The following is a 17,127-nucleotide window of genomic DNA, read 5'->3' as shown; positions in this document are numbered from 1 at the left end:
GGGCATTTTGGTTGGCAACGATCCCAAAACTTGTGTGTGTTTTTTGCTATTTTTTCCCTTGTTTATTTTCTTTGTTATTGTAGGTGTTTGTCTTACTGTCGGTCACCCCTCCTGAAGGATATTACCAAGGTAGATAGATAGATAGATAGATTTTTGTAGTACAGTGTTATTGTAGTTTTATTTTTGTAGTATTCTTGTGATATTTCCATAGCATAATTTTTGTAGTATCAATATAGGTGTACCTGTAATTTGCATTATTTCTGTTGTAAACCTCTTCTAGTAGTATTCTTTTAGTAATATTTCTCTAGTATTTTTTCATATTATAGTATTATGCATTGGTATTGTTTTAGTATTTCAGTAGAAGTATAATTCATGTATCCAAAGCAGTATTTTTATAGATTTTTTATAGTATTTCCATAGTAGTACTTTTGACATATTTCTTTCTCATTTTTTTAATATTGCTGTAGTTGTCTTTTTGTAGTATTTTCGGAGTAAATAATTCTATAGTAGTATTTTGTTATATAGTATTATTTTAGTAGTATTGAGGTATCTGTATTCTGTTCTATACTATTTTTTTAATTTCAGAATAAAAGCAAAATAATATATGAGATCCCTGTTTTTAAGCACTATATTTAATATTTAGTTTTGTAGTTGTTGTGTAGTGTTTTTGTTGTTTTTCTGTAGAAGTATTTTTGAGTGGACACACAAATTGACAATGGGGACAATGTTGGCCCTAAAAAAGTCAACCACTCTTGGGGGTCCCCTAGTAGTTGCGGTGCCCTAAGCAGCCGCTTCGCTCGCTTATGACTTGGGCCAGTTGTGCATAGTGTGCCGCAGGAAGTTGGTCAATTTAATCTTTAATCGAAAATGCATGCCATTGTTCAGTATTTTTGCTTTCTTGTGATGAGCAATTGTTACATTCATCTGTATCAGTAGATGGCAGCAGATTCCTTTCATTTTCTTTTTATGTATTAATTATCTGCTCATGAGGTTGTACAGGGAAATACATTTAATACAGTATTTTGTTTCATGAATCTGTAAAAATAAGCTGAAGATCATTCAGGCCTCAGTTTCAAACATTTTCTTCCTGCCGTCCATCCCGCTTTTGTCCTCAATTTTCTTTCTCCAGTCACTTGTCTGTTTTTCCTGCGTGAGACATGCAATCAATCAGTTGTGCTTGTGTTTTATGTATAGTAATCCCTTGTTTTTTTCGTGGGGGGTGCGTTCCAAAAAGGTCACATCATTGTCAAACTCCGGGAAATAGAAATATTTATTTATTTATTAAACACTCCGTTATACACTAGAAAACGAAATAATAACCCTATTTACAGGCTCAAGCAAATTTTAACAAATAAAAGAACCTTACTTAATAAACGGTTTTTTTTGTTTTTTCTTTTCCTTTTTTAAAAATAACTTCTGTTTTGTCAAATTATATTTTTAAAACTGATATTGCTGTATTGTATGTCTTGCCCTGAGGGACAGAAGTTATTTCAAGCCAGTACAATTTTACTTCAGATGATATTTTGTCGCCATTATGTTATGGTAATGTCATGATTGCCTAAGTGAAGACACCTGTGGCAATCATTTGGCGCGCTTGAGCGCGCTCTCTGATTGGCTGACGTTCTCTTCTTAAGCGGTCACCGTCCAGAGAAGGATGTCCGACCGTACTTCTGTGTTCCTGTGTGTTTCACCAAATTACCAAGTACCAAAGACTACTCTCCTGTTTTGATTCCTGCCTTCGGTTTCGACCTGTTTCTGCCCCGCGTTTACGATCTACTCTCCTGCCCTGGCCATCGACCTGCCCGCTAAGACGTATTGATTCTGCCTACCTGTCACGGAACTGCCGTTCCGTCCAACGCTGCTGGCGACCGACAACCATCGGCTTCCAAAGCCAGCTCTGTCAGCTCAATCCAATAAAGATTCCTTTAAAACGAACGCAATAGAGTCCGAGATTCCATTCTGGGTCGTGACAGGTAACTGTTTTTACCTTCCTTTAGGCAAGGGTCAGCAACCCACAATGTTGAAACAGCTATAATGGAGACTTACAACATTCCTGCTTGGCGCTCGGCATTAAGGGTTGGAATTGGGGGGTTTGGTCACCTAGTGACTCCCAACACAGCAGTTGGGTCTAAAAACCCGGCGCCGATCGAAGGCGACGAGTCACGTCGATAGCTTCACGTGACAAAATGATTTCCGGTAGATATCATGTTGATGGTTGATACTGGCTGAATAATAAATAAAAATTAAAAATGATCTATCTATCTATCTATATAGATTCGCGCATCCATTATGTAGGTTCGTTACGCTGTACAACTTAGACGACAACATCATTGACATACAGGCAGAGAATGGGTGGGGCGATTGTATAGCCACTTAGAATGCAAAACACAACGCACAATAAAAAATCGTGAACTCGCAAAACCGCAATAAGTAACCGCGATATAGCAAGGGATTACTGTATTCTGAAATAGCATTGTTAGTTTGCCAACTGTTGGGTATCTGTTGTGTGTAATAACCCACCTCATCTTTCACTTCCTTTTTGACCTGTTTCAGGTTTCCCCTTAGGTCCATGGACACTTTGTGTTTGGAGCCCAGCAAGGCAGCTAACATGGCATCAGCTGACATCCGTACCTTCTTTAGGGCTGGCTTTTTAAACTTTCCATTGAGATCCTGAACCATTGATTTGAGGTCATTGATCTGAAAGGGAAGGGTTAATGCTATCAAACCATTTTTCTTTAATTTCATTTAGCTTATGATCTACAATGTTTAGTTGTAGTTATTGATGTTAAACTAAATGATGTGTTTGTACCTCCTTTTCAGACTTCTTCACTTTTATATCCATATCGTACCGTTCATCATCTACCAGATCAATCTGCTTGTGAAGTTTCCGGCAGAGCTCCTGGTAGTGTGAAATACAATGATTAATTTTAAATGCTGGGTCGCATGGATTTGCTTTGGTTCCAGTTAAATTGTCCTACACCTTATGACCATTGACACCAATGGGTCTTAATCTTTTCAATGTGAAACAAAGTGTTTAAATCAGGGGATCTTAACCCTGTTGAAGCTACTGAACCCCACGAGTTACATATGTGCATTCACCCAACCCTAAAATAGTCTTTTTTCTTATATTATTTATTTATTTTTTTAGATTCAAGCCATACTTTTTTTATCCATGGTCAAAATGACTTGAGTAGAACAATACCAACCTAGTGCAGGAGTTCACAAATTACAGAACTGGAATTTAGTGTCACCTCTACTGTTGCCTTTTATACACCAGTTCAAATTTGTTGCCTTAACCTTGACAAGGGCTACTCTCATTTATTTTCACATCAAAGTCTTCCCTATGTTTTATGTCCGAGCATCTTTGTATTAAAAAGAACTCTTTAAAGTAACTGGATATTTTTTTATTTTTTGACACCAAAACAATTAAATATACGCGTTGTTATTCTGAAGAGCCGCTGTTGAACCTGGTTCTACTGAGTTTCAATGATTTTGTCAAAATATGATTGAATTCTGCTGCCCCAAAATCAAACATGAACGGCTGTCTAACCCAGACTGGATATTAGTTTCATGCTGGGAGGTGTCTGTCAAAAGCGGAGTATCTCATTGCATATAGACATGGTGATTTGGTGTGCCTTGATCCCCACGGCAGAGGCTCCACAGAACCCCTTGGAATGTCTCATCGGATCCTGAGGGTTCGATTGAACCCAGGTTAAGAACCACTGATTTAGATGTATTAACTTATTATTATATATACATATTTTCAAATTTAGATGGGGAGTTTAGACTAACCAACAAAAACAAGAATATAGCAATAAAGATTTCAAAGACCCTGTTTTGATGGCGCAGGTTAGGTTTACCTTTGTAAGTGCTTGGGTTCATTATAGATAGCACAAAGGTTATTCTATTCTTTTGTGAAATTAATTACTGATGGCCTGTTGTGCTGGTTTCAACCTGCAATTCCTGGATGCAGCCAGGAAGAGAGAGCATAGGGCAATTCTCCTCCATGTATCTGGTTTTCTCCTGGATGGCCTGGTCAGTAGCCTCATCCAGCATCGTCTGACCAATTTGTAAAAGTAAGCTCTGCGGGAAAGGAGAACAGTTCATTACAAATATTTGGTTGTGTTATTTGTTCAAAAAATCAAATGGAATTACTTTAAATCAAGGGTCACCATTTTTTTTAAGTTGAGAGTTACTTTAATAGCAAAGGCAAACATGAAATTGGCACATTATATTATACATGATGATGCTGATCAAAATTTTACCTGTATGATTATTTATCTTGTGTGATGATGAAATGTGATTTATGATACAAAAAATGTCTTGTTGTAAAATCTGATTACATGGCATGAATAATGTAAAAGTGTTCTGGTTGTCAAGGGAACAGGACCAGGATAAGTTCCAGCTTTTTTCTGTCTACCCTTTTTTCCCTTCTGTTGGGTTAGTTGTTAGTCAAAGCGATTCATTTTCAACTTCTGTAACCTTGCATATGATGACCAGAGGAAAAAAATGCCAATACATTATTTTTTCTAACTCTACTTTGTGTATCAGTGATTAGTGGAAAGGTTTTCCAGTCTGATATGCATTTCTTTAAATAAAAACTTAGATCATGTTATTGATATGACACTACTATGTTGTTATTGTTTTATTAATAGTTGCTATTAGAAATGAGGTTTAAAAAGGTTGAGCCAACCACAAAAACATCTTCCTGAAAAAAAGTAACTAGGTGATTATATCTGTAATCAATAGACCAATTCTTAGATGTATTCAGAGTTATTGAGAATTGACTGTGTATGTGATCAAGTAAAGCCTTTTTATGCCAGTTATAAATATGACACTTTCTGTAAATCCTTTCCATTAATTACATGTTGACATTTCATAGAAAAATCAGTGATGTATCACTTGCGAGGTAGTATCGGAACCATTCTGTGGGCTACCCTCATGTTCTTTGGGGGCCAACCAGGCACCACTTACAAAGTTCAATAAAGTATTGGAGTGTAATATGGTAAAAACATTCACTTGACAGGAACTAAAATGCTTTTTTTTTTTTTTTTACATCTGTGACCTTTGTGAAAACGTATAATATTGTTAATGTATATTTTCTTTTTTTCCCCGCAAAACATGATTATTCCATGTTTGAATGAATATATCATGTTTTGAAGATAACAAATTTCTGATGGTGAAAGGTTCATGAATCAAGTTAAATTTTGTAAAGTACATACCAGTAAATCTTCTGAATATTTTCAACATGCAGAGTACAGAAAACTATAGTTTCGGAGCAAATTTTCACCACAACTTCAATGTTAAATTTTGTATTCACTTCACATACTCAAATGGACTGCATTGATGAATGAATCCCATAGCTTAAGACAATCATACTTCTTCATGACCACCATCCAATTTATTTACCTTGAGATAATTCCTGCGGCCTAGTGTCATCTTTTTCCTATAAAGAGGAGAGCAGAAGATAACTGTGACTTTGAAGGAATTCAATTTTGAAGAGTCAGTTGAAATGGGGACTTACTCTGCCATCTTTACACTGCAACTGATTCTTCTATGGCCTCCAGGGAAAATGTGGGATACATTTCACAGTTCCTCTCTTTATAGTGTTTGCACACGGGTGTGCACGTGTGTGTGTGCAAAGCGCGATTGAACAGTTGTCTTCAGAAGCGGTGGGTAGAATGTAGGATGTAGGAGTTGATGGTGGCAGCTGAGCAACAAATGTTCAAGGAATTCTCTTCTGGAAGCATAACTGTACAGTGAGAGGTAAAAGTGCATCACGGTGAGAATGTTTTTGTCATTTCAACAACTAAATGAAATATTAATATTTCTCATCAGGAAATAATAGACTGTCATATCCACCCATCCTTTCATTATCTGCACCGCTTATCCTCAGTAGGGTCACGGGGGTGCTTAAGCCCATCTTAACTATCTTCGGGCAGTGGGAAGGAGACACCCTGAACTGCTTGCCAGCCAGTCGCAGGACTCACAGAGACAGACAATTGCCTCGCTCATTCACACCCAAGGACAATTTGAACCGGCCAATTAACCTGAACTGCATGTTTTTGGAATGTGGGAGGAAGCCAGGGTACCCGGAGGAAACCCACACAAGCAACGGGAGAACATGCAAACTCCAAACTGGAAGGTTCGATCACATGAACTCAGAACTGTGCCGCACATGCGCTAACCACTGTTTCACTGTGCTGCCCACTGTCATATCTTTCTGTTGTTATGTTCCTACTCGAAAACTTTGCTTGGATAATGGTGGTTTCCTAGTGGTTCCAAGAGCCAAGAAGAAATAAGTAGGTTCAAGAGCGTTCTCCATTTCGGACCCCGGTGTCCTCTGAGATTTGATATGCAACCTCAGTGGATGTGTTAAAAGGTCGTCTTAAGACATTTTATAGCTTATGAGTGATGTTGACCTTATACTCTTGTCTTCTTGTCCTTGAGGGACAAGCATAACGGTGCATGCATTTCGAGCCGTCAAATCGGCACTTGGACTCTATGTACGCTATCTTCTAGAACCTGCTGCATCTGTCAATATTTTGGGACAAGTATCTGTCATTTGGACATTCTGTTATCGCCTATATTGTATGTTGGTGATGTTCTGTGTATGGTCTGTGTGCCCTTGCAACATTCATTGTAACCTGGCTGTCCTGGAAGGAAGATGACCTCATGTTTTTGCCCTCCTGTAGATTTTGGATCCGGGGTTCGTGTAGAGGGAGATGACCCTCACTTATGGTCATGAAACCAACATGATCCTGGATACAAGTGACTCGAATGAGGTTCCTCTGCAGGGTGGAAGGGCTCTCCCTTAGTGAGAAGCTCGGTCATCCAGGGGGAATCTGTGCAGAGTCACTTCTCCTTCGCATTGAGAGGAGTCAGTTAAGGTGGCTCGGGCATCTCATAAGGATGCCCCCTGGATGCCTCCCTTTGGAGGTGTTCCGGGCATGTTCCACCGACAGGAGGCCTTTGGGAAAGCCCAAGACACAATGGAGAGACTATGTCTCTAGGCTGGCCTGGGAATGCCTCAGGATCCCGCCGGATGAGCTGGAAGAAGTAACTGGGGATAGGGAGGTCCAGACTTCCCTGCTGAAGCTACTGCCCCCGCGGCCTGACCCCGGATATGGGGAAGGTAATGAATGGATCGATGGATCGATGGATCGATGGATCGATGGATCGATGGATCGATGGATCGATGGATCGATGGATCGATGGATCGATGGATCGAAAGGATCGATGGATCGATGGACGGATGTCCTTCAATTATTCCTTCCTTCCTTGGATAGATTCATCCATCCACTTATCCATCCATGTGGGTATCTGTCAAAAGTGCAAGATTTGTCCCCATTTAATAACAGGGAACATTGAGAAAAGCAATTGCTTAATTTTTAAAGATAAATGAGCACCTTTGAATTCTGATAAATATTTTAAGTCCATATTCATGTTCTGAAATATGAGAAGCTCAAATACGTAGGACGGGAAGAACCTGCAAACTCAGGGAAGATTGAGAACAGAATACAGATACCTCAATATGTACCTACATCTGTTGTCAAGGAGGATTGTCACAACACGGAATAAAATCAAGGTAGCATAAACTAATCATAGCTAGCTAGATAGATAGATAGATAGATAGATAGATAGATAGATAGATAGATAGATAGATAGATAGATAGATAGATAGATAGATAGATAGATAGATAGATACAGTGCATCCGGAAAGTATTCACAGCGCTTCACTTTTTCCACATTTTGTTATGTTACCGCCTCATTCCAAATTGTATTAATTTAATCTCTTATCTCAAAATTCTACAAAAAAAACTCTGTTATGACAATGTGTAAAAAATTTTTTTTACTTTTTATCAATTTATTAAAAATAAAAAACTAAGAAATCATATTTACATAAGTATTCACAGCCTTTGCTTAATACTTTGTTGATCCACCTTTGGCAGCAAATACAGCCTCAAGTCTTTTTGAATATGATCCCACAAGTTTAGCACACCTATCTTTAGGCAGTTTTGCCCATTCTTCTTTGCAATAAGTCTCAAGCTCAATCAGGTTGAATGGGAGACGTTTGTGCACAGCCATTTTCAGATCACTCCAGAGATGTTCGATCGGATTCAAGTCTGGACTCTGGCTGGGCCACTCCAGGACATTCACGGAGTGGTTCTGAAGCCAATCTTTTGAGATCTTGGTTGTGTGCTTTGGGTCGTTGTCCTGCTGAAAAATGAACCTTTGCCCCAGCCTGAGGTCAAGAGCGCTCTGGAGCAGGTTTTTTTATCCACGATATCTCTATATATTGCTGCATTCATTTTTCCTTCTATCCTGACTAGTCTGCCAGTTCCTGCTGCTGAAAAACATCCCCACAGCATGATGCTGCCGCCACCATGCTTCACTGTAGGGATGGTATTGGCCTGGTGATGAGCGGTGGCTGGTTTCCTCCAAACATGGCGCCTGGCATTCACACCAAAGAGTTCAATCTTTGTCTCACCAGACCAGAATATTTTGTTACTCATGGTCTGAGAGTCATTCAGGTGCTTTTTGGCAAATTCCAGACGGGCTTCCATGTTCCTTTTACTAAGGAGTGGCTTTCGTCTGGCCACTCTACCATACAGGCCTGATTGGTGGATTGCTGCAGAGATGGTTGTCCTTCGGTAAGGCTCTCCTCTCTCCACAGAAGAACGCTGGAGCTCTGACAGAGTGACCATTGAGTTCTTGGTCACCTCCCTGACTAAGGCCCTTCTTCCCCGATCGCTCAGTTTAGAAGGCCGGCCAGCTCTAGGAAGAGTCCTGGTGGTTCCAAATGTCTTCCATTTACGAATAATGGAGGCCACTGTGCTCATTGGGACCTTCAAAGCAGCAGAATTTTTTCTGTATCCTTCCCAAGATTTGTGCCTCAAGACAATCCTGTCTCGCAGGTCTACAGACAGTTCTTTTGACTTCATGCTTGGTGTTTGTGCTCTGACATGCACACTCAACTGTGGGACCTTATATAGACACGTGTGTTCCTTTCCAAATCATGTCCAATCAACTGAATTTACTGCAGGTGGACTCCATTTAAGCTGTAGAAAGATCTCAAGGATGATCAGTGGAAAAAAGATGCACCTGAGCTCAATTTTGAGCTTCATGGGAAAGGCTGTGAATACTTATGTAAATGTGATTTCTTAGTTTTCTATTTTAATAAATTCAAAAAAAGTAAAAAAAAAAAAAACGTTTTCACATTGTCATAATGGAGTATTTTGTGTAGAATTTTGAGATAAGAGATTAAATTAATACAATTTGGAATGAGGTTGTAACATAGCAAAATGTGGAAATAGTGAAGCGCTGTGAATACTTTCCAGATGCACTGTAGATAGATAGATAGATAGATAGATAGATAGATAGATAGATAGATAGATAGATAGATAGATAGATAGATAGATAGATAGATAGATAGATAGATAGATAGATAGATAGATAGATAGATAGATAGATAGATAGATAGATAGATAGATAGATAGATAGATAGATAGATAGATACTTTATTCATCCCCGCAGGGAAATTCACATTGGTCCTTACAGTCATAACCTCGTCAATGTTATGACTCGGTACAGTTTGTGGTGTAACTCTAATAATGTAATGGCTGAAGATACGTGATTAACGTGCTTAACGTGATGCCAATGTGGAAAATTACTATTATTGTAGTTGGCTGTGCTAAAAGATTACCATAAGTGTCTCATCTGTTCGGTGGATATTTATGCTCAAAAGCTCTTGGTTCAAATCCAGGTCAACTTAATTAGCACCATTGTTTGTTCCTATCTGATTTGATGTGATCTCCAAACGCTTGAAAAAGTGGTCGGGCCATCTTGACTGTCGAACATTCACCTTTACATTTAAAGGATCCAGGACAGTGTTTACTGTATATGGTGTTTGCAGGGCCTGAAATGAGAATATATACAGTTAGCAAAGGATCTCAGCTGCATGAGACATCTCTGAACAGACGCCGAGACGGGGGGGCAGATTAGTATGGCTAATGAAGAGCCCCAAAAAATTCACCCAGCTGCTGTCAGCTCTAAATTTAGGAGGATTTAGTGTGTTCACTTGTTCCCAATCAGCTGCTCCAATGCTCCATGCTACCCTGGTGCTAAATTTTGTTCACACAAAAACAAAAACAGTCCATTTGGGTGTAAACTGAGCTTTGATCCAAACTAATCTTTTTGCACAAAACTGGCAAAAACATTGGGATTTCTCAAACTATGCAGAAAAAGGAAGTTTGAAATGAATAACATAAACTTGAACAGGGTTCACAATACTATGCAACCAACAGATTTAATCCGGCCCGCGACACAATATTGAGAGAACCATGAGGGGAAAAATACAAGCCGCTTCTAATCAAACAATGACCTGCAGTTATAAAATGTCCACTGATGTCGCCAAAACCACATGTGAAAAGATAAGTGAGGACAGGACATTACAACTGAGTTAGTGAACAACTTCAGGCTTTTGCACAATTTGGCCTCTTAGGGACACTGTACACATCTCATACCTGTCAACCATAGCCAAATGCTGTTCGTATTAAAGGGACACTATTTTTGAGCGCCTTCAAGTGGGAATAAAATAAATACCGTATTCAAAGGAAAACAATATTGATTTGAATCACAGGCAAAATGTCATACAAATGTGGTTCATTTGAATATTCGTACGTGGAGAAATTTGTATTTATTTAAAATAAGATGGGGATAACCTACAGGAAGCTGACAAATTTGTCAGCCATTTTGTTGCTTAGTGTACCCCTCAAAAATAAAAAGAAAATGTTTTCTTCTTCTTTTCTCTCTTTTTTGGCTTTTTTAGTATTTTTTTTCTTCTGTGTTCATCCTTTTAACTTTTTATTTTTCTGACTTTTTTTTCCCTGAGCTTTCTTTTATTCTTTTCCCCCTACTTGTTTCTTGTTTTTTTCTCTTTTGTCTTAATTTTTTGTTTTTTTTCTTTGATTTTTTTTTCTTACTTTTTTCAGTTTGTCATCTTCCTTTTACTCTTCTCTTTCATTTTCGATTTTGTTCTTTCTTCCTTCTGCATCAACCAGTTGGCAGACATGGGAACCTTTTTCTTTTCCGCATGTTGGTTTAAGATCAGGGGATGGTGGAATTGTAACCTGTGTAGTCCTTTGAGATATTTTATGATTAAGGGCCATACAAATAAATGTGACTTTACTTGACTTCTACGGTTTTCCGTTTGACTCCTTTTACCCTGTTTTTCTCTTATTCTTTCTCCTTTCTTTTTTTCCATTTTTTCTTTTCATTTTTCCTGTTTTATACTTTTTCCCTTTCTTTTTTCCTTTTTCTTTTCTTTTTATCATCTTTTATTCTCAAAAAGTTAGGCGAAAAGATAATAATAAAGAACGAGGCATTTTGGTCACTTAAAGTCTGCGTAGTAATTTTCCTTGTGCTTTTAAGCAGTCGTTTTTCTTACACTACACAGTACAGCAATACCTTGTGGTCAAATATTACACACTGTCCCTTCAATGATTCAAATCCCCTCATTAAGTGATTATAAACCTTACAAACACAATGCGGCACTTGTTTACTCACAGCAAGACAGACTATGTAAGGATAAAAACAAAGATAATTTGTGAAAACAAGTTTGTTTTATTTGGCTAATAAACAACACAAACAATTCTTTCAGCATCTTTCTTACTTCTTTCCCCACTTGCAGTAAATTCAGTGTTGCTTATTATAGCAGTGCAGGATTTCGCTTAAATAGCAATCTACGATGAGATTGTCTTCAACTACCAGTGACCGAGACGAGCCGGACTAGAGCCGAAGTGGGCAAAATAAGATCGGCCTTTTTTAATGTATCCCCCGTACAAAAAACTTAATACAGCTTACACAATTTGAAATGATTAAAAAAAACAGATAAAATATGGGCAAAACGTAACAGTAGACAGATATGCATGACATACAATGTATTTAAATTAAGAACAAAATTGTTACAAATGACGCCCGAAAATATATCACTTTTCTTTCACATATCAGTGTCATGGTCGCCGTGGCGACCGGTCTGCCCCGCCCCCTGGGCACCAGCTGAAGCAGATCAGCTAATTGCGTGGCTGCTATTTAAGGTTGGGCTGTGGGTATTGCGGGTGTTGGCTCATTACATCTTTTCTGTTCTGTTATGCCTTGTCCTGTTTAGTTTAAGTCGGAGGAAACCTGTAGCTGACCATTCTGAGTGTATGAATGTTTTTGTTCTGTTTTGTCCCGGAGTTTTTTGGACAACTTTTATTTTGGTAAATAAAAGCTTTGATCGTACGCAATTGAGTTCTCCCTTCCTGCCTCTGTTCTGGTCCGGTCACCCCTTCCACCCTGTGACAATCAGTATCATTTTGTATGTGTTTATTTTTTCTTTCCACGGCATTTGTGTTCACTCCATAAATGAATGCTAATTACATTTTAGCACTTGAATGAGCTTCACCATTGCAGCAGTGCCCTCCTCTGACAATACCCTGAATACAAAGTGAATATTGGCATTGTTACTAATAAACAGGGGTCGGAAACGTATGGGTTGTGGGCCACATATGGCTCGAAGATAAAATGAGGACAATGACAATTTTCTCTCTATTACTAAAATTGTAGTCTACGCACAGCCAAAGCTACCCTGGAAATGTTAGGTTTAGTCCACAATATATAGACAGTTTCATATAAGGTGTCAACATCTGGGCAACTCATGTAGTGGCGGCCATGTTGGGTGGGTGTGAGCCGGTAAGTTTACCTTATTATTATTGTGATTCAATGAGATGATCAAAGCTCTAGTTTGTTGTCGTTAAACGATCCGGGCTAAGTTACGACAACAAATGTTCACTGATGTACAAACAAGATCTATAACATGCCAAAGAAAAGCGTGTGGTGTATGGATTAGGGTTCAAATATGGCGATCTCTGGGTCTCGTTTCAGCCAGCGAATGGCGCACTATCACTGAATATGGGTGTTCTGTTTTCAGCCGGGCTTTCAGGGACACTTGGGACTTTCTTTGTAGCTCATTTTGGACGGGATACAAAGCAACATTTTCACCTGGGGTTTATGGCGTACATTCACCCTCTCTGATTGGAGCAAGCATTGCAAGCAGTGTCATCACCAGACATGAGTCTCAGGGGGGGTTTATATCAAAAAAGGGGGACACACAACTATCATTTTTTCTGAGCTTTTTTTTTATTTTCCGCTTTTTTATCTATTGTACTTCATTTTCCATTTTTCTTTTTTTCTTATTTAATTTTATTTTTCCTACATCCACTTTCAATCAGGTGGGCAGAGCGTATCTTTGGGTAGGCACTGCACACCCCTGCCCCCCTCTTGTCCCTCTCAATCAAATTGACTAACAATTGAACTAATAGAAGGGATAAAGGGTAGACAGGAAAAAGCTGAAATGATGGGAATTCCGTCACTTTTTCAAGAAGCGTCTCTTTCAGCTCGGCTCACTAAAAAGAGCTTTCTGCTCCGTAAAACTTCTTCAGATTGTTTTTGTTGCTTTTATCCACATACTAAAACTATTATTGTAATGTAAAATTATGCACAAAATTACTATGATTAGAACAAAAAAAAGATGTTAGGAAAAAAAGAAGAAAAAAAAGCTTTGGAAAACTGAGAAAAAAGAAGAAACTGTAATAAAGGAAGAAAAAAGAAGTAAAAAACTAGAAAAACAGAGGAATGCAAGGAAAATGAGAAAAGGAATGAAAAAGCAGAAAAAAATGGGAAAAATGAAACACTAAAAGAAAAAAGAACATAAAAAATGAATTAAAAAGCAGGTCTTCTCACAATATAACCTTCTCATAGATGCCAACCATGTCATTTGGCTAGCATATATTACTTTGTACGGCAAAAACGTACAGGTTGACAGGTATGCATTATTTTCCAAAGTCACAGTGAGCCACAACAGAAGGATGAAAGGGCCGCATGTGGCTCGGGAGCCATGGGTTGCTGACCTATGGTATATATAGCACAGATGTTCCCCTACTTATGAACATTCGAGTTACGAACAACGGTACACACGAAATTTTTTCGGGACGTTGAAAAATATCCGGACATTGCTGTAAGTTACATTCTGTATTGTGTGCACCTTTTTCCGAGTACAGGACAGTACTGTAATGCTTCTTTCCGTCGCTACAGGCATGTGGCGCTGTGAGAGGTCACCCAGCATCCACCCTGAAGAAGAAATCCACTTCCTCTTCCTAGTTCGTGTGTAAACATTCCATACTGTATCTCCAGCGCACAAAGAACTTTGACGTTTTTGTTGTTTAATATCTCGTGCATCCATTCAATATGGTTGGTGTCAAGTGTAAGGAAGAGGCGTGCCTTTTCTTTTAATGTGAAAGTGAAATATGAAAGCTTGATGTGGTCAAGAAAATGGTCGGAGCGCTTTTTTCGGCCACATTTAACCACGGAGGAGGACCTCTTCCAAAGGTAAGGTAAACTTAACTTTATTTAACTTTATAGAGCATATTATTTTATTTTTAGTACAAAACAATACAAGTTACTAATACAAGACTTAAACAAACTTATATAAACCTTAACTATACAAAATATAGCACTGAAGCAACTTACAAACATATTCAACTTAAGATCGATCGCAGCGTCTGTACATCCGCATCCTTCTCTTTTGCAGTATTTTGGGACATTTTTATAAACTATGCTTGCACCTCGTTTTGAAACAGTTACTTACGATAAAGTTGCAGGCAAAATGAGCCTAAACGATCCAACGTAACAAATTTTAAGTGGTATATTTGTTGATATGGGACACAGGCTCTGGCCTTATTATTATTTCATAGATTTTATCAAATAATTAAGAGTAACACTGTAATAAAATTCGCCGAAAATTTTATTCAAGAGTGGGTTTGGCGGTTTTGTTGATTTTTGTCTTAAATTATAAGGTTTGGCGCTCTCAAAATAAATAAGAATCTAAATATTTTGCCTTCAAAGCTGTTTGGGTCAAAAATGTTCCCGACCCCTACCAAAGAAGAACATAAATAATTTAAAACATACCAATTATTGAATTTAAGCTATTTCACGGGAATAAATACCACCTCCCACGACTCGCTCCCGGTAGGTTTTATTGTGAAATAACTGAGCGGAAGTAGCGCAATGTTATCCTTCCCAGTGAGCTGGCTTTATGGTGGTGTGAAGATGGCGACGTACAGTCGCTCTCCTCTGTTGATACTGCTGTCGTCATTGGTTTGTCTCTGCGGCTTCGGCACCGTCTTTGGATTGAAGGCCGCCAACGGCCCCGCCGAGTCACTGAATAACCCGGTTGTCCTCCGAGCCGCTGAGCCCCAAGCCAAGTATGCACCTGCCCCCGTCGTCGCCGCCGCTGCCGGGGCCTCACCGCCTCGAAGGGCGACCGCTTGGAAGCTGTCCGAAGAGGAGGCCTGTAGAGAGGACCTTACTCGCTTTTGCCCCAAACACACTTGGGATAACAACCTGTCCGTGTTGGAGTGTCTGCAGGACCGCAGAGAGGTAAGCTGGCCTACACCTTTTATGTGCTAATGATGCTGGCCCTGACGTCGTGGCAGCGGTGCTTACGGTCCATGGCTAGCTGTAGCTGTCAGCTGGACGTGGAGGTGAGGCGGAATTCGCGGGCTGATAGTATGCTCAGTGTATTATGTCTAATGCTCAATTTTGGGTGCGTTACTGAAAGAAAGTATTTGGTTACAGTCAGTGTTGGCAGTAACGCGTTACATAGGAACGCGTTCCTTAAGGGCAATTGATAGTTTTCATATGACGTCACGCGCATACCCGTATGTAGACTGTCGGCCATAATAGATGTGTCCCGCGGACTTTGTTCGATGCTATTACATACCCGTCAAGCTCCAGGGCTCCATGCACTTACAAACTGTCGTATTTTCCCTTACAAAATACAAAAAAATCTTACACCATATTTTTAAAAAAGGTGTTTATTAATGTAGTTTAACATGTTATATTGTACATATGTTTAGTTATATCATATATATTGTTAATTAACATTCTGTTGTGAGACACTGAGTTGCTCGACATGGATGAGGTTTAATATAAAAAAAGTTCAAAAATGAAGAAGCTTGGACGTTCACTGTAGAAGGAAAAAAATACATGCAAATATAATTAAGTAGAATAATACGTTTTCTTATTCAAATTATTAATTCATTTTCTGTACTATTGTTGGTAATATACTGATTAAAGGGATAACCACAAACCTGTCTTTTTTTCATTTTCTCCTTTTATACTTCCTTTTTTTCTTAACTTCTTTATACAACATCATAATTCGTAATATAATACATCAAAGCAAGTGATCCGTTTGAGAGCCGGCTCTCTTTAATGAGTTGAGCCGAAAAAGCCGGTTCTCTAAAAAGAGACGGACTTCCTTTCACTACACAACTCGAACTCGTTTGACTTGATTGATTTGCCGTTTTGTGATAGTCGGTGTATACCGGATGGTACCCATAATTGACAAATTTGCGTTTTTCCGTACAGATTTTCTTGTACGTCTTACACGTCTTAAAATGCATTATAAACGTACTTTGTACTGCAAAACACACAGTTTGACAGGTATGTTATCACGGGTCTACAGTTCATGTCAAACCTATGGCCGGTGGGCTGAACATTTCAGAGTATGATAAAAGAAGCAAGTCTTCTGGTTATATCTATCAAAAGTCATGATTTTTTTTTTTAATTATGCAAACCAAATGCTCTTTCCGTCCGCTAGAGGGCAGTGTTTAATTTATATTGCGTTCTAAGATGGTGCATTTATGTGAAATAAAATTAACTTTTTTGATTTTGGCAAACTGCTGCAACAGCACCGCGGCTACAAAATTCAAATGGCTTTAAAGACCCACTGTATGTTGAGTTTAATAAACAGAAGCCAATCGCCAAAGAAACAGCAAGTATGACATGGTAATTCTGCTGATTGAAAACACTTCTGGAAATTTATTTCAAATCTCAATATATTTTCATTTTATAATTTTCATTTTAAAAATCCTTAGATTGATGGGATGACAATCTTGACTTTGCCTCTTGATATTGTTTTGGGAACATAAAAAAATGATATGGCAGCACGGGGGCCGAGTAGTTAGCGCGTCCGCGGCACAGTTCCAATTGCTAAGGTCATGAGATGAATCCTTCCTGTGTGGA

The 17,127-nt window shown here is 38.8% G+C and overlaps 2 protein-coding genes across 3 annotated transcripts in view; one reads left to right on the top strand and one right to left on the bottom strand.

Annotated features, from left to right (window-relative positions):
- Nucleotides 1-991: 991 nt before the first annotated feature.
- On the bottom strand, nucleotides 992-5,631 carry LOC148367303 (troponin I, fast skeletal muscle-like). The gene is made up of 6 exons (XM_088333235.1): nucleotides 5,525-5,631; nucleotides 5,410-5,446; nucleotides 3,955-4,083; nucleotides 2,810-2,899; nucleotides 2,521-2,697; nucleotides 992-1,146 (listed from the first exon to the last, which is right to left on the bottom strand). Exons 1-6 carry the CDS (start codon nucleotides 5,530-5,532, stop codon nucleotides 1,060-1,062), a joined length of 528 nt encoding a protein of 175 aa, XP_088189361.1. The 5' UTR covers nucleotides 5,533-5,631; the 3' UTR covers nucleotides 992-1,059.
- Nucleotides 5,632-15,099: 9,468 nt separating this feature from the next.
- The window catches only part of glg1a (golgi glycoprotein 1a), a 38,612-nt gene continuing 36,584 nt past the window's right edge, over nucleotides 15,100-17,127 (top strand). The window contains exon 1 of one of the 2 annotated variants that reach the window (XM_088334155.1): nucleotides 15,100-15,480. In XM_088334155.1, coding sequence (XP_088190281.1) covers nucleotides 15,109-15,480 — 372 coding nt within the window. In that variant the 5' untranslated portion in view covers nucleotides 15,100-15,108. The remainder of the gene's footprint in view (nucleotides 15,481-17,127) is intronic. The other variant, XM_088334156.1, reaches the window with a different exon arrangement.

The sequence above is a fragment of the Urocampus carinirostris genome, chromosome 4 (assembly GCF_059441175.1).
Source record: "Urocampus carinirostris isolate Australia breed hairy pipefish chromosome 4, RoL_Ucar_1.0, whole genome shotgun sequence".
NCBI lineage: Eukaryota > Metazoa > Chordata > Actinopteri > Syngnathiformes > Syngnathidae > Urocampus > Urocampus carinirostris.
This window is presented reverse-complemented; position numbering and strand designations above follow the sequence as displayed.

What these genes read in the sequence shown, in the direction of transcription:
- LOC148367303 (XM_088333235.1), bottom strand. An exon ending in GCTGCATCCAGGAATTGCAG is followed by an intron (nt 2,900 to 3,954) that starts GTTGAAACCAGC and finishes TCACACTACCAG; the next exon opens with GAGCTCTGCCGGAAACTTCA. An exon ending in AAAAGGAAGTGAAAGATGAG is followed by an intron (nt 1,147 to 2,520) that starts GTGGGTTATTAC and finishes TGTCTCACGCAG; the next exon opens with GAAAAACAGACAAGTGACTG.